The 22,242-nt window shown below is 44.3% G+C and overlaps 1 protein-coding gene across 1 annotated transcript in view; it reads right to left on the reverse strand.

Annotated features, from left to right (window-relative positions):
* TRPM2 (transient receptor potential cation channel subfamily M member 2) overlaps positions 1 to 22,242 on the reverse strand; it is a 1,289,439-nt gene that overhangs the window by 384,641 nt on the left and 882,556 nt on the right. The window contains exon 25 of the mRNA XM_044304068.1: positions 11,587 to 11,732. Within this exon, the coding sequence (XP_044160003.1) occupies positions 11,587 to 11,732 (146 nt within the window). The remainder of the gene's footprint in view (positions 1 to 11,586; positions 11,733 to 22,242) is intronic.

Here is a 22,242-nt window from a genome sequence, read left to right on the forward strand (position 1 = left end):
TCGTGCGCACGTTTGGGAGATTGCAGGCGATGGCGGTTTTTCAAAGCCTATGGTCGTGCTGAGGTAGTTCAGTGACAGTTAATTGACCCAGAAAACAATTCTGCAGTGTGGGCCCATTGTTGGCCCAGTAGGCTTTAATGATCACCTTAGATGATCACAAAGAAAATTCATGTTTTCTATGCAAAATTATCCAGCCAATCGCTTTTGGTCTGTTCACAATGAAGCAACAACCTTATCATCTGGGGTGTGCCAACATTGCCATTGCCAACACACTCATAGAGGTGGTCACTTCAATGTTATACGCAAGCCCCTTCACCACAACAAGGTAACGATCACGAAGGGGAATTGACACATGTATGTACCTTTTTTTTTGTTTTGTTTTTGCAGCCACAGTGCAGCACCAGAGGCCAGAAAAATTAGGCATGTACACTTGCCTGAAAAATTGATGTTTTCCAGGCAGAAAGTTCCCTAAAACATTGCAGCTTGAACCCTAGTTGGTGGCGGAAAAGTCACGCAAGTCATCCGGCATGCAGAGATAAAATACAGCAGCGTGTGGACGATTTTTAGCCCAAGGCATCTCATCTCATCAGGCCTTTTTTAGTCAAATGTATCACCCACTGTCAGTCCCTTCGGGATCCATGCCTCGTTCATCTTAATAAAGGTGAGGTAATCAACACTTTTTTGACCTAGGCAACTTCTCTTCTCAGTGACAATACTTTCTGACAGGACACTTGAAGCGGGGCAGGCCAGAAGTTCTATAACAAATTGGGATAGCTCAGGCCACAGATCATGCCTGCACACCCAGTAGTCAAGGGGTTCATCGCTCCTCAGAGTGTCGATATCTGCAGTTAAGGCAAGGTAGTCTGCTACCTGTCGGTGGAGTCGTTCTCTAAGGGTGTACCCCGAAGGGCTGTGGCGATGGGTAGGACTTAAAAAGCTCTGCATGTCCTCCATCAACAATACGTCTGTAAAGCGTCCTGTCCTTGCCGGCGTGGTTGTGGTAGGAGGAGGATTACTTTCACCTCTACCCGTGTTAGATTCCCGTTCTGCTGTGACATCACCCTTATACGCTGTGCAAAGCATACTTTTGAACTTGTTTTGAAACTGATGCATCCTTTCCGACTTCCGGTAATTCGGTAACATTTCAGGCACTTTCTGCTTATACCGGGGGTCTAGTAGCGTGGCCACCCAGTACAGGTTATTCTCCTTTAGCCTTTTTATACAAGGGTCCCTCAACAGGCAGGGCAGCATGAAAGACCCCATTTGCACAAGGTTGGATGCCGAGCTACTCATGTCCCGTTCCTCATCCACACTGATCTCACTGAAGGTCTGTTCTTCCCCCCAGCCACGTACAACACCACGGGTACCAGATAGGTGACAGCGAGCACCCTGGGATGCCTGCTGTGGTTGGTCTTCCTCCTCCTCAAAGCCACATTCCACCTCTGACTCCTCTTCCTCAGACTCCTCTTCCAGCGTTGACACAGGTCCAGCAAGCGATGCTGATAAGGCTTTTTCTGGTGGTGATGGTGACCACAACTCTTCCTCTTCACGCTCATCTACGGCCTGATCCAGCACTCTTCGCAGGGCACGCTCCAGAAAGAAAACAAATGGGATGATGTCGCTGATGGTGCCTTCGGTGCGACTGACTAGGTTTGTCACCTCCTCAAAAGGATGCATGAGCCTTCAGGAATTGCGCTTGAGCATCCAGTAACGTGGCAAAAAAATACCCAACACCGCAGAGGCTGTCCTAGCACCCCGGTCATACAAATACTCGTTGACGGCTTTTTCTTGCTGGAGTAGGCAGTCAAACATTAGGAGTGTTGAATTTCAACGTGTCGGGCTGTCGCAAATCAAGCGCCTCACTGGCATGTTGTTTCGCCACTGAATATCTGAAAAGTGCGCCATGGCTGTGTAGGAACGCCTGAAATGGTCACACACCTTCCTGGCCTGCTTGAGGACGTCCTGTACGCCTGGGTACTTATGCACAAAGCGTTGTACGATCAGATTACACACATGTGCCATGCACGGCACATGTGTCAACTTGCCCAAATTCAATGCTGCCAACAGATTGCTTCCGCTGTCACACACCACTTTGCCGATCTCCAGTTGGTGCGGGGTCAGCCACTGATCCACCTGTGCGTTCAGGGCGGACAGGAGTGCTGCTCCGGTGTGACTCTCTGCATTCAGGCAAGTCAACCCCAAGACAGCGTGAGATTGTTGTATCCGGGATGTGGAATAGCCCCTGGGGAGCTAGGGGGATTCAGTTGATGTGGAGCAAGGCGCAGCAGCAGAAGAGGACTCAGCCGAGGAGGTTAGCGAAGAGGATCGAGTAGGAGGAGTAGAGGAGGTGGCAGCAGGCCTGCCTGCAAGTCGCGGTGGTGTCACCAACTCCTCTGCGGAGCCACGCATTCCATGCTTGGCAGCCGTCAGCAGGTTTACCCAATGTGCAGTGTACGTGAAAGGCCTGCCCTGACCGTGTTTTCCAGACCAAGTATCAGTGTCCAGATGGACCCTTGCCCCAACACTGTGTGCCAGACATGCCATGACTTCCTTTTCCACAATAGAGTACAGGTTGGGGATTGCCTTTTGTGAAAAAAATAAATAAAATTTGGCCGGGTATTTTCCACCACAGTGTCCCAATAGCTAAAAAAAATTTGAAGGCCTCAGACTCCACCAGTTTGTATGGTAAAAGCTGGCGGGCTAAGACTTCCGACAAGCCAGATGCCGGGCAAGGGGGTGACTCTGTGACATTGGCTTCTTACAATAAAACATTTCCTTGACAGACACCTGACTGTGGGCAGATGAGCAGGAACTGCTGAATGTGAGAGGCGGAGTGGCGGGTGGTTGAGAAGGGGCAAGGAGAACAGCAGTGGTTGACGTGGCTGAAGATGCTGGACCAGGAGGAGGATGGTGGCTTTGAGTTTGTGTGCTGCTTATACTCATATGTTGATCCCATAGGTGTTTGTGATGTGAGATCATGTGCCTTCGTAAAGTAGTTGTACCTAGGTGGGTGTTGGACTTCCCACGACTCAGTTTCTTTTGGCACAGGTTGCAAATGACATTGCTGTTATCAGATGCAGACACACACAAAAAAAATGCCACACTGCTGAGCTTTGCAATGACGTCATTCTGGTGGTGGCAACAGCATGCATTGATTAGCGCGCTGTCTGGCTGACCTCGGGTGCCGATACATGCTGTCTGACTGTGCCACTATCTCCTTGCGATGACGTCCACCTGCTTCCAACTCGTCTCCTCCTCCTTTCTGTCTCATCATCTGAACTTTCCCCCTGTTCTTCTTCTCTTCGAGCGGGCACCCACGGACACATCGTCATCATCAACCACTTCACTTGTATCTGACAACTCAGCAAAGGAAGCAGCAGCGGGTACAACATCATCATCATCATCATCAAACCGTACGTCCATGTGTGGAATGCTGCCTGACTGAGGCATGTCCCTGTTATCTACATCCTCTGGCAATAATGGTTGTGCATCACTCATTTCTTACAACTGATGTGTAAATAACTCTTCTGACAGATCAAGTGAAGCGGCTGTGGTGCTAGTGTTGGTGGTGGCAGCGGGCGAGCGTTTGGTAACATGAGAGGTGCCAGAGGCTGAGCTGGAGGAGGATGGTGCGTCAAGGTTCCGAGCGGAAGCTATAGAAGAATGGGGTTTCCCGTGTAAGCCAGTCAACTATGTCCTCAGAATTTTTCGAGTTCAGGGTACGTGGCCTCTGAACACTGGGCATTATACTAGGGCCAAAGGAAATCACAGCACCACGACCACAATGGCCCCTGCGGGGTGGCCTGCCTCTGCCTGTCATTTTTTTTAGATTAGTGGTACTATGCATGCAAGGTACTGTGCCACCCTATATTAGTGGTGGGCAGTGGGCACAGTACAGTTTGTGAGCCTGACACTCACTGGCAGGCAACTGCAATTATATTAAATTGTATGACTTTTTTATCTGCAAGGTACTGTGCCACCCGATATGAGTGGTGTGCATACAGTACAGTCTGTGGACCTGTGGCTTCTCACACACGGGCAGGCAACTGCAATATATATATAGAAAAAAAAAATAAAAGCAGACTGATGTACCAGCCATAAAAAGTGCTTTTTGAGTTGCTGTCAGGACGCTGTCCTTACAGCAGATGAGTCTTTGAGGACTGGAGTGGACACAGAACACTGGCCTAGCTAACGCTTTCCCTATTAATTCAGCAGCAGCAGCACTCTCCCTGCTCTAACACTGCAGCTTCAGAATGAATCTAAGAGGGCTGCCGTCCTTGCTTTTTTTATAGGAGGTGGGAGGGTCTGGGAGGGAGGGTATGCTGATTGGCTGGAATGTGTCTGCTGACTGTAATGTACAGGGTCAAAGTTTGCTCAATGATGACGTATAGGGGGCGGACCGAACATTGCATATGTCCACCCGCCGCGGCGAGCGCAAACATACGATGTTCGCCAGGAACTGTTCGCCGGCGAATAGTTCGGGACATCTCTAGTCCTCTCCCTGCAACAGGAGCTCCACCAGCAGCACCACAATTGGGGCCATGTCCCTTATTTGACGCTCTCCTCATATTTCTCAAATTTAGGATCTTGCCCTAAATGGGTGTTTTTATAATAGCAGAATAGAACAACACTATCTAAAGGGTGTATCTCACACGTACAGATGCAGCAAAGGCTGCACAATTTACATTTTTGCCCTAAATGAGTGTTGTTTTTTTATAGCAAAATAGAACAACACTATCTAAAGGGTGTATCTCACAATGAGAGATGCAGCAAAGCTGCAATATTAATTATTTTGCCCACAATTATATATATTTTTTTTTATTGTAAAATAGAACAACAGTATATAAAGGGTGTATCTCACAATGACAGATGCAGCAAAGGCTGCAATATTAAGTATTTTGCCCAAAAAGGGTGTGTATTTTAACTAACAGAATATGAAAGCTGTATATAACTCTTAAATTTCACACGTGCAGATGCAGCAAGGGCTGTAAAATTGTGTATTTTGCCCAAAAAGGGTGTTTTTTAAACCATAATATTATAGCTGTATTTATAGCTTAAAATGCACACTGACTAATGCGGCAGTGGCCCCAGGGTATTGCCAAAAATGGGTGTTTTTTCAAAGCCAGAAAATGATTGAAGTATTTCAAGCTTGTTTTTAACAATTACAGATGCAGCAAAGGCTGCAATATGAAGTATTTTGCCCAAAAAGGGTGTTTTTTTACTAACATAATATGACAGCCGTATATAACGCTTGAATTTCACACGTGCAGTTGCAGCAAGGGCTGTAAAATTGTATATTTTGCCCAAAAAGGGTGCTTTTTTAAAACCCTTAAAATCATAGCTGTATTTCTACCTTAATTTGCACACTGAATAATGCTGTAAAGGCACCAGATGTGGGATATTGCCTGAAAATTTTTTTTTTTTTTTTTTTAAACCAGATTATATTTGCAGTATTTCAAGCTTGGATTTGAATGTCAATAAAGCACATATGCAGTGCTGGTGGACTGAACTTGCATATAATGGGGGCCGCCGCCCACCTAACTAACAGTAACGTATAAAAGTAATTTTTCTCTGTCACTGGTCTCAGGGCAGGGTAAAAAGATTGTGTGCTGCACCCACACAACATAATCTGTGTAGATCGCTGAGTTCAATTGGATTTCTGATTAAAGATTCTGTACTGTTCTCTCCCTCACAGCAGCAGCATCCTATCCCTACACTGAGCACAGCAGAGTGACGTGCAGCGCTTTGTGACTCTAGCTTATATAGAGACTGTATCACATGCTGCAATGGCCAATCACAGCTATGAGATTAGTAGGCATGGCTGTGATGGCTTCTAAGGGCACACAGTTAAACACTTGTTGATTGGCTGTCTTTTCAAAAAATAATAAATTGCCAAATAACGAACCCGAACTTTTACAGAAATGTTCGGGTCCGGGGTCCAAAAATCCTAAAGTTCGGTATGAACCCGGACTTTACAGTTCATGTTCGCACAACCCTACTCCTTAATACTGAGCAATTTAGTGCAGGTTGCACTACAAAAATAAATTGCTGCTGTCACAAACAATAGTCCTTTACAAGGACTTTTGGGTCTCTGAAACGTTTTTGTACACTTATAATATTCGATTACACTCCCTACACTATCTGTTCCTCCCTATCCTCAGCTCTCACTGACTTAGAATGAGCCAAACGCGCTTCATCGGGTGCTATATAGCACCCGATGACGTGTTCCAGTCAGCCAATCACTGTAATGCCAGTAGCCAACATGGCTACTGGCATTACAGTGAGGGCAGTTCGTACCTGCACATTTATTGACTGCTTAGCAGCCGCAAAACGTGTGGGAAGGAAACTAGAGCATTGTTCTCGAGCATGTGATACTCGGCCAAGTATCGCCATGTGCCGAGCCGAACATGCTCGCTCAACACTAGTAATGAGCTAAGAGAAAGGATATAAGCATCCTTATGTGTTTGCCATATAGCTGTATTCAGTGCCCAGTAAAAGCTATAAATGGAGTTTGCTTAGCTCCTGTATGTTCATTAGAGTGCTACTAAGCTGTTTAGCACCCATGTCCCTACATAGCATTAAAAATAAACCAAAACCACAGTTAAAAACATGTAAAAACCACAATTTTGCAGAAATATGAATTTGTAAAAAAGGTCTTCTGTTAGAACCCATATAGCATCATCTTCTAATGTTAAAGCAGATTTAAAAGAGCATTCTGAAAACAGGAATTATTTCAGAAAAGTATAAGTTGCTTTGTGAGTAGAGTTAAGCTACTTTCACACTTGTGCTAGCTTTCCGTGCTACCGCAAGTCCACTGTGCAGCCGGAAGTCCACTCTGGCCACATTAACTATAATGACAAAAACGCAGCATCCTGTAGTTTTATTGTGGCCACCTCTCGGCATGTTTGCCGTGCTGCGGCCAGACCTCCGGCCCTCCGCAATTGTAGTAAAAGGGGCCAGAGTCGGACTTCCGGTGGCACGTGGACTTGCGGTAGACTGGATCCGGCAGGCTGCTACCCCGCTGGAACAGTCTGCCGGAAAAGGCTACCACAAGTGTGAAAGTAGTCTTAGAGAGGTTTATCAATGCCTGGAGAAGAGAGAAGCCATTACTACGAAAATGCCTTCATTTGGAGGCATAGAGTAAAATGTTAGCTTCAGAGATTTATTTCTTCACTCCTATGACAATAAAGAAGACAGGATAAGATGAATAAACACAGGTCTATTTTGTGAAGATCATTTACATACTCTTTATTTAATTAGACTATAAAAATGTCATTGATTCAGGGAGCAAGAGCAATACATAATTTAAAACTATACTATAAAACTATTTAGTTTTATAGTATAGTTTACTTTTTATGATTGATTATGATTATACCATATTTTTCAGACTAAAATTGGGGTAAAAGTGCCATTGTGTATTATAGTCCAAATGCTAATGACTGCTTCCATTATGGAAGAAGTCATTAGCATGTGGGAGCCACTGGGAAGTAAGGGCAGCATTGCGGTGGCTGTACCTTGGTCTTATTCCGGTCCCTGATATGTGTTTTGGCATGTACAGCGCCAGGACGCAGTGCACATAGGTGTGCACTATGATTTCACGCTGTGCGTCATCAGGTCACAGTACACAGAAGGACCCATAAGAAGTGATATGGTGAGTCCTGGATCTGCAGCACCATCCGGAGCAAGCAAGGTCATATTATTATTATTATTATTATTATTATTATTATTATTATTATTATTATTTTTTGTAACATCTGATCTGAGGTCTGATGGGTGTCTGATCGGAGCCTGATGGGGTCTGGGGGGGTCCAATCTAAAGCTGATTGAGGCTAGGGGGGTTTGATCTGAGACTGATTGGGGGTATGAAGGGGGCCGGGGGTTTTGATCTGAGGCTAATGGAGGCTGGGGGATCTGATGGGGGTCTGATCTGAGGTCTAATGAAGAATGGGGTCATATTTTGGGGTAATTGGGGGTCTGATCTGAGGTCGGATGAAGAATAGGGGTCTGATTTGGAGGTCTGCTCTCAGGCCTGATGGAAAATGTATTTTTCTTATTTTCCTCCTCCAAATGCTAGGTGCATCTTATAGTCCAGTGCATAAATATGCTGTATATACTTTCGATAGATCATCATCTGATTTTCGGGTGTCCGACATCTGCGCCCAAGCCACTTACTGTACATAGTCGTCACTGGCCTGCAGTAAACAGCATGAATGCCGCACCTCTACTGTGAAAGTTGATGCCTTCTCAAATTGCTGATCTGTGGGGGTCCCGGGTGTCTGACACCCATCGATCAGATGCTGATCTATCCAAAGACTAGATAAACAGTAAGATAAAGATACAGAACCCCTTTAACTTTGTCTTCAAGTTATTCTTAATATGAATTATATTTGTCTCACTAAGAAACTATAGTCACATCATTATATAATCAGGGAAAGAAAAGAAATAACATTTGCAAGCTTCCCAACCTGCCCAAAGCACAGGGGCCCAGATTTACTAATGTGTCTGTATCTAGAATAGGCATATTTTGGTGAAAATTTGTGTAGCTATGGTTTCTACTGATTTTTCCAACTTGATTGAAAATGGTGCAGTGCTAGTGAAGGGGCGGAGACTTCTTGTGTAAAATTCTGTCTCAAAATGAGCCAAGCAGTAGTTGGCTAACAGGAAGGCAAAACTACCTATCCTTGTATCGCGTTTATCATTCAGCATGAGTCATGGTATTAAATCTGGTGGTGTTCTTAGACAATGATCTACAAGTTTAGTAAGTATCCAGTGTGATTTTGGATGGGCCAACACTAATGCATATTATGCATAGGGTAGTCTGAGAATCTGGTAACCATTTCACTTAAAAATGTCCCGAAAGAGGAATTAAAGGAACCATGGAAAAAGATGAAAAGCAATGTTTATGGGGAAGCACTTTACCTTGAGCATAATGTATTGCTTATAATAACACTGCCAGGGGGATTCCAGAAATTTTGAGCACTTCCATCAATACAGATTGAAGAGCTTATTGGTAGAGTGCCAGGGAGCTAGTGGTCCTTTCACACACTGACTGTGCTCAGCCCTCAGCCTATTATATCCCCCTGTAGCTCCTCACATATTTTAATGCAGCAGAGTCATGCAACTAACCAGTATATTCATGCACCAGTATAATGTAACTAGCTGGTATATTACTGCAGCATTGTAATGTGTTGAATTTAACAGAATTTTTAATGCAGTACAATGTGTTCAATTTAACTGGCATATTAATGCAATAGTGTTTAGAATATACAGTGGATATGAAAAGTCTACACACCCCTGTTAAAATGTCAGGTTTCTGTACTGTAAAAAAAAAAAAAAAAGAGACAAAGATAAATCATTTCAGAACTTTTTCCACCGTTAATGTGACCTATAAACTGTACCACTCAATTGAAAAACAAACTGAAATCTTTTAGGTGGAGGGAAGAAAAAATATATATAATGTGGTTGCATAAGTGTGCACACCCTCTTATAACTAGGGATGTAGCTGTGTTGAGAATTAAGCAATCACATTCAAAATCATGTTAAATAGGAGTCAGCATACACCTGTCATCATTTTTAGTATCTATGATTAACCCTAAATAAAGTTCAGCTGCTCTAGTTGGTCTTTCCTGAAATATTCTTAGTGCATCCCACAGCAAAAGCCATGGTCCACAGAGAGCTTCCAAAGAATCAGAGGGATCTCATTGTTAAAAGGTATCAGTCAGGAGAAGGGTCCAGAATTTCCAAGGCATTAGATATACCATGGAACACAGTGAAGACAGTCATCATCAAGTGGAAAAAATATGGCACAACAGTGACATTACCAAGAACTGAATGTCCCTCCAAAATTGATGAAAGGCGAGAAGAAAACTGGCCTGGGAGGCTACTAAGAGGCCTACAGCAACATAAAGGTGCCGCAGGAATATCTGGCAAGTACTGTCTGTGTAGTACAAGTGACAACAATCTCCCGTATTATTCATATGTCTGGGCTATGGGGTAGAGTGGCAAGATGAAAGCATTTTCTTACGAATAAAAACATCCAAGCTAGCTACAATTTGCAAAAACACATCTGAAGTCTCCCAAAAGCATGTGGGAAAAGGTTTTATGGTCTGATGAAACCAAGGTTGAACTTTTTGGCCATAATTCCAAAAGATATGTTTGGCACAAAAACAACACTGCAAATCACCAAAAGAACACCATACCCACAGTGAAGTATGGTGGTGGCAGTATCATGCTTTGGGGCTGTTTTTCTTCAGATGGAACTGGGGCCTTAGTAAAGCAAGAGGGAATTAAGAACAGTTCCAAATAACAGTCAATATTGGCACCAAATCATCAGGCTTCTGCAAGAAAGCTGAACATGAAGAGGACCTTTCAGCATGACAACGACCCAAAGCACACATCCAAATCAACAAAGGAATGTCTTCACCAGAATAAGATCAAAGTTTTAGAATGGCCCAGCCAGAGCCCAGACCTGAATCCAATTGAAAATCTGTGGGGTAGGGTTTATTGTCTATGGAAGGAGGTAGATGAGCATTTATCCTGGGCTCTTCTTATAGGTTGGTTTAGACCGGCAAGTTAATGTAATATGCCAGAATCCTATTAGCATGTACACTGTGAAGATTATATACTTGAGGATGAATTTGTATATGTATTATGCTCCTCCTTTCCTCTTTTTGTATTTGTATATTGCTGATTTTTGAGAAAATTAATAAAGAAAAAGTAAAAAAATAAAAAAATCTGTGGGGTGATCTGAAGAGAGCTGTGCACAGGAAATGCAATCACAATCTGACAGATTTGGAGTGTTTTTGCAAAGAAGAGTGGGCAAATCTTGGCAAGTTAGGGTGACTCATACCCAAAAAGACTGAGTGCTATAATAAAAGGTGCTTCAACAAAGTATTGGTTTAAGGGTGTGCACACTTATGCAACCATATTATTTTATTTTTACATTTTTTCTTCCCTCTGCCTAAAAGATTTCAGTTTGTTTTTCAATTGAATTGTACAGTTTATAGGTCACATTAAAGATGGAAAAAGTTCTGAAATGATTTATGTTTGTCTCATTTTAACAGGGGTGTGTAGACTTTTTATTTCCACTGTAACTGGCATATTAGTGTAGTAAAATGCATTGTTTGCATTATATCATTTTTAACTGTAGCAAAATTGCTGGCTTTTAGAAAAAAAAAAGGTGAAATTGTGCAGCATATCCAGCTAAATGTATGTTGCTGTAAGTTCTGGGAATGCCTCAGAATATGCATATAAAACACGTATGAACTATAGAAGCTTTGAGTCTTTACACATAGCACAGAGCTTTAAGGCTTATTAAAATCCGTCCCCCTTAATTATCTCGGAGCCTGTCTGTCAGCTAGTCAGGGTGGCTGTAGGCAAAGGATAATCATCCTCCATGCCCTGTTTCTCTTAAATTTTTATAATAAAATGGTGGGCACCATTTTGAGCAATTCATCTGAAGCAAGTCACCAAAATGTCAGATTAGTTTGGCAGCAGAATTTTTGTGAAATTTGTAATGAATCTGATTAATTTAAAATAAACGTTCTCAACTCTAATTTATATCATACATATAAATAAAACATTTACCTCCCACGGTATTTTCTCATCGGGTACAGGAAATCGTACAACATTTGAGTCAGGGTAGTGAATATCTCTGGCATTGACATGACATGAAGAGATAACAGTTTCTTCCTTATCCTTTAGGTCTATTTCACCAAGTAGCTTACTGGACTCTATTGACAGGGAATTTGCAAAGAATATAATGGTATTATTTGTCAGTTCAATACAAAGTAATATGTTTCATCGTATGCATAACTTAACACAGTGAGGACGGTGAAAAATATCTATTATTGCACATTTTGTAATTATCATTTTATCTGAAGTTGAAGGGAAACATAATTCCCTGCTTTTTTTTTACCTACATAACCAATATTTAGCATTTCTTTGCAGAAACACTTTCATTTAGCCACACTAATTGAGAATTTAAAGAGTACCTAAAGTTTCAACAAACTCTGTATTAATCAATAGTAATGTATTTGTGTTTGTGTACATGAGGTAACACTATTTCTGGCCATGATATGACTCGTATATGGCATTTTTTGCAGTTTTCAGATCTCTCAGACATAGGGGGTAGGGACTAGCTGCCATCCACTGCATATAGAAAGACTAGAAGACACAGAAGTGGGACGGTTTCACTGATAATAGCGGCATCACCGCTCACCATCTGTGTTGATTTCCTCCAAGTTGCGTAAAACCTCACAGAGGTCATACATCCATGCCCACTCGTTGCTTGTGAAGAGCGGAAGCTCACTGGTTGCAGCTGAAATTCCACTACTTCCCTCTGCTGCTCACAAAGCTTGGCCAACATGTGGAACATGGAGTTCCAGTGCGTGTTCAAGTCGCACAACAGACATGAGCTAGCAATTGCAAGCACTGCTGCAGCGCTGCCAGACTGGTGGCAGCTGTAGATGTAGAAACCACTGAACCACTGGGTTCAACACGTGGGCAAGGCATGGGATGTGGGTGAGCTTTCCGAGCTCCAAAACCACTACCAAGTTACGGCCATTATTGGACACAACCATGCCTGTTGGTAGGTTGAGTGGCGAGAGATACAGCCCAGTCTGGTCCCTTATACCGTGCCACAGCTCTGCGGTGGTGTGCTGTTTGTCACCTAAGCAAATAAGTTTCAGCACGGCCTGTTGCCGCTTCGCCACTGTAGTGCTACACTGCTTCCAGCTACTGACTGATGGCTGACTGGTGCTACAAGATGACAATTCAGAGGTGGAAGTGGAGGAGTAGAAGGGGGGGTTGCAGCCACTAATGTAGGTTGTGACTGAAAGCCTGATGGAAGTAGGGCCCGCAATCCTTGTCGTCAGTAGCACCTTTGCCATCCGAGGGTACGACTCGCTCCCGGCCTCCACAAAGTTAACCCAGTGTGCCGTCAGGGAAATGTACTATTCTACATTTTTTCTCATTTTTACCGATCTGTGCGACTGATCCGGCATTCCGGTATTCTGAATGCTGGATCCAGGGCTAATACATTCCTATGGGAAAAAATGTCAGATCCGGCATTCAGGCAAGTCTTCATTTTTTTTCGCCGGAGAGAAAACCGTAGCATGCTGCGGTTTTCTCTTTTGCCTGATCAGTCAAAACCACTGAACTGAAGATATCCTGATGCAATCTGAACGGATTACTCTCCATTCAGAATGCATGGGGATAAAACTGATCAGTTATTTTCCACTATAGAGCCCCTGTGACGGAACTCTATGCCGGAAAAGAAAAACGCAAGTGTGAAAGTACCCTAAGACGGACGGCACACCGGGCAAAATAGTGGCAGCTGGGGACTGAGTAAAGAGTGACAACCACCGCCATCAGGCTGCAGAAAGACTCAGTGTCCACAAGCCTAAATGGCAACATTTCCAGGGACAGCAATTTGAAAAGCTGTGAATTTAGTGCTGTGGCCTGTGGGTGGGTGGCTGGGTATTTGTGCTTTTGTTCAAAGGCCTGGAGTATGGACATCTGTATGCTCCTCTGGGACACAGAAGTGGATGTGCTAGCTGATGGTTCTTGTGAACGTCCAGGTGCATGGCAGGAAGCATCCGGGCCTGCATCTTGGACAGGGGATTTGCCAGCATGTAACACAGGGGAAGACGAGGCAGTGGTGTTACCCGCAAACAGAGATTGTGGACCCAGCTGTTCGGCCGACCTATTAGGGTGCTTTTAATGCCATGTGACGGATCATGCTGGTGGTGGTGAGGTTGTTCACGCCCCTAGTGTTCACGCCCCTGCTCATTTTGGCACGGCACAGGTTGCAAATGACAATTCTTTTATCGTCCACACTCATAAAAAAAAGTGCCAGACTGTGGAACACCTACCCCTTGGCAAGGGAGATTTCCACAACTAGTGCTCCGGGGAACAGTTGTGGGCCTGTTTGGTGTGGCCCGCCTTCTCCCTTTTGTCACCCCACTGCCTCTTCCAGCCTGTTGCGGTGCTGCAGATCCCTCCCCCTCTGTACTGCTGTCCTCGTTCAGCTTGCCACCTTCCTAGCTTGGGTCAGTGATTTCATCGTCCACCACCTCCTCTTCCACACTCTGCTCATCCTCCTGACTGACTTGTTGACCTAACAACAACCTCACTTATTGACAACTGTTACTCATCCTCATCATTAACCTCTTGAAAAACTAATTGCCGTTCCCCACTGCCATCTTCTTCTGACTGTGGATGCTCAAAAGTTTGGGAATCAGGGCACAAGATCTCATGTCCCTCTTCAAGCATGCTTGGCGAGAGGCCCAAAATAAGGAATGGCGCTGAAAAGGGCTTCGCAATATCCATGTGTGGGATCACTTGTTTTCAAAGACTCTCCATGTTGGGAGGAAGGAGGATCAGGGCGAGGATTGTGTTGACCAGACTCTTGGCTACTGAGACTGGACTTTGTGAAAGACAGGGTGGTGCTTAACTGACTGGAAGCATTATGTGCTGCAATCTAACCGACCACCTGCTCGCACTGGTCTGACTTCGAGAGTGGTGTCCTGCGCTGCCCTGCAAATTGGGACATGAAGCTAGGTATCATGGATGAGTGTGTTTCTTGTGCTCTGCCAGCAGGCACAGTTTTACCACGCCCAGGGCCACAGCCTCTTCGTGCTCCATCAGCAGCATGGCCACTTCCCTGTCCCTTATTGCTCACCTTCATCATATTAAATGGTATATATGCTTGCAAGTATGTCACACATACAGTAGCGCAGTTATTTAAAGTGTATGCGCAAATAAATTGCATTCAATGTCACTGATATTTGGGATACGGAAACGTTATATAGGAGAGGTACCACAGGTGATGGTGTTGCTGCCAACAGCTATGTCACAGAAAAAAGACTGCCCTTAAAATATAACCTTTATTGTATGCTATGATAAAAGATAGAACAATACCTCAATAATTCCAAATAACCCACAAGTTCCAACTTTTTATGCCTTACCCAAAATACACAAGGGGTATCCCCCCTTGAGAGGCCGTCCAATTGTCTCGGGTGTTGGTTCCATCACACAGAATAGCAGTATTTATATTGATAGAATACGTAATCACTTTGTTGTCTCCTTACCATCTTACATACGTGACACCACAGACTTATTGAGAAAAATCAAGAATATTGAGGTTGATGACAATATATTATTAGCATCAATTAATGTTGAAGCCCTGTATGCCAGTGTTCCACATGAATTTAGATTAAAGGCTACACAATATTTCCTAATACAAGGGGTGTACAATATAGAGCACATAATCAATATGTACTGGAAATTCTTGAATTTATACTATTGCACAACTACTTCTTGTTCGACGGTCGTTTCTTCCATCAGCTCAGGGGGACTGCCATGGGTAGCCCTTGTGCGTCCAGTTAACAAATCTCCTCCTGGGCTGGAGGGAGGACACTATCGTTTTTAACGAACCGTGTGAATGATGGACCTCCCATATCCTTTTTTGGGGGCGATACATCGACAATATTTTTATCTTGTGGGATGGGTCTGCTGAATTGCTTAAGGCCTTTATTCAGCAACTTATTAAAGGGATTCTGTCATGAGATTTTAGCCCTATAAGCTAAACATATGCCCATGTCCGTACTAATAACATGAATCCTAAACTGTTCTTATTAAACCTGCTTGTGGCTCTATTAGCCCAGTGCACAGGTGCCAGATCTGGCAGAGGGACAGGAGGATTGCGGAGGCGGCGCTAAGGTGAGGAAGCGGCACTGTAGACATAGAGGGTCGGCGATTAAAACTGGGAAGGAGGCGCTGGGCACCAGACGGCCGTGCACCCTGTATTAACGGACTTCCTCTTGGGCACCTTAGGTAGGTGATTGACAGGTTATAAAAACCTGTTTTTTGGGCTAACAGAGCCACAAGCAGGTTTAATAAGGCCAGTTTAGGATTCATGTTATTTGTACGGACATGGGCATATGTTTAGCTAATAGGGCTAAAATCTCATGACAGAATCGCTTTAATATCAATGATATTGGCCTTAGTTTCACCCACAAGATCAATAAACGATGTATCGCCTTCCTTGATATTCTCATCACTAAGAGAAAAGGAGAATTATGTACCAAGACTTATCGAAAACCGATATCTACCAATAGCCTCTTAAGGTGGAATAGCTATCATCCCCCATGTTTGAGAAAAGGCATACCGAAGGGACAATACCTTTCAAGACACAAGCAGGGGACCTTCAGCTTTGTTTTTCCCAATGTGGTTATCCACCAGAAACTCTTTTCAACATTCATTGGGTAGAGATAGAAGTATTGTGCAACAAGGTGTGTCTAATTCAAAACGTGAGGATGACAATTAATGCATTATCGGTACATTTGATGAGCAAAATTTGTGGGTACAGGGTATCTTGAAATGATATTGTGGGATTTTACGATTGGACCCAGATATCTGGGACCTTATTCCTCCATGACCCTTGATTACATATAGGAGAGGGAGATCGATTGGTGACCACCTTATGCATAGTCACTATGTGAGACCATGCCCAAGCAGTACCTGGCTAGACCACAAACTCTTGGTACTTTTAAATGTGGTAATGGATGTATTTGCTGCCCCTTTATCCTTAAATCATCTATTTTTTGCAGTGTCTCTACCAGTAAAATCTATCAAATTAGGGACTTTGCAAACTGTAAAACACAAGGTGTTGTCTATCTTTGCACATGTACCTGTCCCCTCAACTATGTTGGGAAGACAAAGAGGGAACTACGACGAAGGGTGGGTGACCACCCGAGTGATATCAATCATAAACGGGATAAACCCATTGCTCAACATGTTACTGAATTTCATCAGGAAGACCCAAGAGCCATTGTTTTTCAAGTCATTGAGGTTGTCCGTAAATATGCTTGTGGCGGTGACTGGGACAAACAGATTTTATGTAAAGAGGCCCAATGGATCCATCGTCTCAAGACAGTGTCCCCCTCTGGCCTTAATAAACAGATTTCTTTTTTTTTCCTGCTTTCTCTGAGAACTCAGCCTTGTGCAACTAATTAAGCGTTTAATTTATTTTGCCTCTTATTTTTTATCTACGCACATTTATCTGCCTTATTCATCAGACCATAATAGGTCCTGTTTGTTTTTTATTATCTACGAGGATTCGTGGGTTCATGGTTATTTTATTATTGATTCCCGTTTATATTTTCCTCTTTATATACCCTCTGATTTTGTCCCACTGGTACAGTGTTCATTTTAGGACATGATATCATAGTCAAGTATCAAAATAATGCCAATGTGACACATGACCCTGACACCTGACCCAGACACCTGACTCTCACATCTGACTCTCATATCTGAGTTTGACTTATGCTCTTCATAGCTCAGGGTCAAAGTGAGAATGAGTTATAGATATACTATGTATTTGTATGCTAAATCACATATCAGGGTCACAAAGGATTTTAGGTTTACTGTACCTCTGTATGCTACATCACATAGATGAACAAAATTCCCAAACTCATACAAGTCAAGCTGGTAACTCAGTGGTAGGGGTGTTGCCCTATGCCCAGGCTTTCTGAGTTCAAAGCCCCTTTCAGCCTCAAAAAAAATATTTACATTTTATTATACCCTAGATAAGAGGCAAATTTAAATGATGTGTGACGCTGATGTCTCACTTCCTTCACTTGTCAGTGTCACAAAGGATCTTAGATTTACAGTTTTTTGCTATACTACATCTCAAAGATCAAACATATCACCACCTTTTGTGTCTAAAGCTATAGCTCAGTGGTAAGACAATTGCTTTGCATGTAGTGTTCATGGATTCAAAACCTGTTTCAGGCTTTTAATAAAATTAATATTTTATATTTTATTGAGCTCTAGATCAGAGACAAATTCCAGGGCTGTGTGATGTAAGTAGTCCTTTTTTATTTTATTAAGAGTACATGGGCAGCACTATAGTAAAGGGGGCCCTGTATACAGAGCTGTATCCTGGATTTTACATCTCTACTGTATGTATGTGTATTATACACACAGCGTGCTATAGCTTCACCACACTGAGACTTGCTCAGAAAGCTGATATACATGTCACTGCTTTATCCACAGACACAATATATGGTCATACAGATGGCGGTACTATGTGATAGCTTCTAAGTATAGAAAACCATGTGGTAATGTCATAGCTCGGAGGTTACATTAATGGCTTTGCAGGTTGAAATCCCCAGAAAGACATATGTTTTTTTTTTTCTTTAATAGCATATACTATAATAAATAATATGTCATTAACCCTTAGGATACCAGCGCTGTACATGTGTGTCGCTGGAAACACGGTCACAAATCCCAGCGCCATACAGGTACAGCGCTCTGATCGGGCGGCCACAGGAACTACTCCCGCCCGATCAGCTGCAGGGGTCTGGCAGGCACTAATAGTTGGACCCCTGCTGTATGCACCGGTGGAAACACTGATGCCGGCTCATTAAGCCTTGCACTGCCGCGGTCAGCGCTGACGGCTGCATGTGCGGTATCCCCGTGGTGCTGTGACGTCAGCCTGCTGTCACGCCCTGTCAGTCAATGGGGGGAGGGGTGTGTGTGCAGAGCACAAGGGGTGTTATAGAGCATTGCTCAGAATAGGGTTGCCACCCATACGGAAATGACCCGGACAGTCCGGGTTTGCAATCCTGTGCCCAGGTACAAGCCTTTCTCAGACCCGGGCACAGGATCAGCTGTGAATGATGGCGGCTGGGCACAGGGAGATGAGCGCTTCTATTGTGGAAGCGCTCATCTCCATAGTCATCTGTATCGCCGTCCTCAGGACAGCGATACAGACGGCTGTGCTGCGGCAGGGGAGGGAGAGGCGTCTCCCTCCCCTGTTCCTCTGATAGGCTGTGGGCCTTGTGCCTGCAGCCTATCAGAGGCCGGTGCAGGCGGCGCAATGACGTCATCACGCTGTACAGCACGGAACACAGGCTGGGAAGAGGCCTGCATCACCTCGTATATCTCCTCGGCCGAGAACATCCGGCGGGCCATCTTAGATCGCTAAAGGGGAGTGCGTGTGTGTGTAAAACTTTATTTAGTGTCTGTGTGTGTGTGTGGGGAAGGGGGGTGTTTTTATGTATACCCTACCCTACCCTAACCCACCCTAACCTAACAGATTCCCCGAAAAATTGCTCACAGCCCAAAAAACTCGTTTATCAGCGGTACCAAGCTGATCAGCGGTGGGGTGGGCGATGCGCTAACAGTGGCCAGGCGCTCTTTTACAGCTAAGAGTGCCGGCCACAGTCAGCGCACCTACAAAAAGAAAAAAAAATTGCTTGCGCCCCAAAATCTGTGGTGGTGGGGGGGGGGGGGGCAAGCTGCAGCACCTCTGGGGGGATGGGGGTCGCACAAGTTGCTGTGGACCCCAGACACCCTCAGATCCGGGTGCTGCACACAAAAAAATAACTTTTTTTTTTTCACTACCCCTGCCTAACCTAAAGCTCTCCCTAAATGTTTATATGCCAGATGGCACTTTATGCGGTCTCAGGGACCACGGATGGCGGCGGATCGTGTGGGATGCAGATGGACCAACACAGGGTTCCTCTCTCCTTACTCACACAGAAGTCTGTGGGAGGGGAGAGTGGAGCTCCAGGACGTTATCTCCAGGTCAGTCCCTCCAACCAATCACAGGCGATCCTCACCCTCATCCTCCGTCACCGCCACCTCACAGGATCTATATTACACCACTGATCACCCTCCTATTCAGGGTCACCGGAGACCTGAATAACCTGGAAATGCTGCAAACCGCAGGTCTGAATTGACCTGCGGTTAGCAGCGATCGCCGATATGGGGGAGGATGGTCACAGGACCCCCCCTCGGCATTGTCACAGGGTGCCCTCTGAATGATTTCAGCAGGCACACCATTCCTAACACTGCTCGCCGCACAGCTGTGATCGGAAATACACAGGTACGCCCTGTGTCCATAAGAGGCTAAAGAGGCTCTGTCGCCAGAATCAACCCTATTAGACCATACATACTGGCTGGTAGGGCTCATTATGCTGATTATGTATGATAAATAGCTGCAGAGATATGCAGAGATTCATATGCAAATAAACAATTCGAGCACTCAGAGGCGGGGCTGAATATTCTGAGCAATGCTCTGTAACACCCCCTGTGCTCTGCACACACACACCTCCCCCCATTGACTGACAGAGCTAGACAGCAGGCTGATGTCACAGCACCACGGGGATACCGCACATGCAGCCGTCAGCGCTGACCGCTCAGCTGATCGGGCGAGAGTAGCTCCTGTGGCCGCCCGATCAGAGCGCTTGTACCTGTATGGCACTGGGATTTGTGACCGTGTTTCCAGCGACACACATGTACAGCGCTGGTATCCTATGGGTTAATGATATATTATAGTATATGCTATTAAAGAAAAAAACATATGACTTTCTGGGGACGTCAACATGCAAAGCCATTAATGTAACCTCCGAGCTATAACATTACCACATGGTTTTTCTATACTTAGAAGCTATCACATAATACTGCCATCTGTATGATCATATATTGTGTCCGTGGATAAACCAGTAATGTATATCAGCTTTCTGAGCAAATCTCAGTGTGGTGAAGCTATAGCACACTGGGTGTATAATACACATATATACAGTAGATATGTAAAATACAGGATACAGCTCTGTATACAGGGCCCCCTTTACTATAGTGCTGCCCATGTTATTAAAAGCCTGAAAGGGGTTTGAAACCATGAACACTACATGCAAAGCAAGTGTCTTACCACTCAGCTATAGCTTTAAACACCAGAGGTGGTGATTTTTTTGATCTATGAGATATAGAATAGCAAAAAACACAGTAAACCTAAGATCCTTTGTGACACTGACAACTGAAGGACGTCAGATATCAGCGTCACACATCATTTAAATTTGCATCTTATCTAGGGCATAATAAAATAAAAACATTTTTTTGAGGGTGAAAGGGGATTTGAACGCAGAAAGCCTGGACATGGGGCAACAGCATTTCCACTGAGCCACCAGCTTGCCTTGGATGAGCTTTGGATTTTTGTTTATCTCTGTGATGTAGCATACAAGACCACAGTAAACCTAAAACGTGTTGTGATACTGACAAGTGAAGGAAGTGAGATATCAGCGTCACACATCATTTAAATTTGCCTCTTATCTGGGGTATAATAAAATGTAAAACATTTTTTGAGGCTGAAAGGGGCTTTGAACTCAGAAAGCCTGGAAATAGGGCAACACCCCTACCACTGAGCTATAAATATAATTATTGTGCTGAGTGTACCTATATTATAGTTATTTTAAAACATAACTTTTATTTTGTCGATATTTAGAATATAAAGACAGTTATATTGAAACAATGTTTGTGTTACACTGCTTTCTTGGGGGAGTGTCAGGCGTGACAAAGAGATACTGATTTTTCCTAGCAGCGGTTTTATAGACCGGGGTCGCTTTTGAACAAATATTCAGGTGGGTTGCTCTGCCTGAGTTCTATCCCTACATATACTAGTCGTGATGAGTGGGGAGAACCCTATCTGGCTGTATTCCGGGCACCCGCCCTTACAAGGGTGACCCACAACCGCTGGAACCTCGGATCTATCGCTGTTTCACCCTGACAACTAAATACCCTCTAAACTGTCCGACGCGTTTCACCACTAGGAGCAGTGGTTCTTCAGGGACAAGGAGACAACAGCGTTGGGGCGCCTAGTGCAGTGGCAGTGCTCCCGCACGCATATCAAGGCAGTGGCAACTAGTGAGTGTAAATGTGTCTCTTTTTATGGCGTCCCAGCTCCTTCCATTTAATTGCTTAACCTATGGGTTCTTTGCTGGGCGTCCTGTTTGTGTCCGCCCCCACGATCGCGTTATACCTACTCGACGCAAGCGCAAGCTGATTGGGGTTCTCAGTGCTTACTTACCCTGTCAGCAGCGCTCCGCCCGAAACCGGAAGTGACGTTGGTGGGTGGCGGCTAGGTTACTATGGGGATCTCCCCGGCAGGTCCTGGCAGCTAACATGTAAAGGAATACCTTTCATGTGTCAATGGACACTAGTTTACAAGCTGGACAATCATTTCTTAAGATTTTAAATAGCCTATAGGGCATAGGCGCAACTCTCATTACCTGATCACACCCAGGCACAGATAGATCCTAAAGGAATCGATAGTTCTTGAACTTGTAAGTTCAAAGTCCTTGCAGGTCACAGTTTAATCAGTCCATGTCAGATTCAAGGTTCTTGCAGATCATAAATATATCTCTTTTGATATTTTTCAAAGAGAGGACTATTTAT

Source organism: Bufo gargarizans, chromosome 8 (assembly GCF_014858855.1).
Source record: "Bufo gargarizans isolate SCDJY-AF-19 chromosome 8, ASM1485885v1, whole genome shotgun sequence".
NCBI classification, from domain to species: Eukaryota; Metazoa; Chordata; class Amphibia; order Anura; family Bufonidae; genus Bufo; species Bufo gargarizans.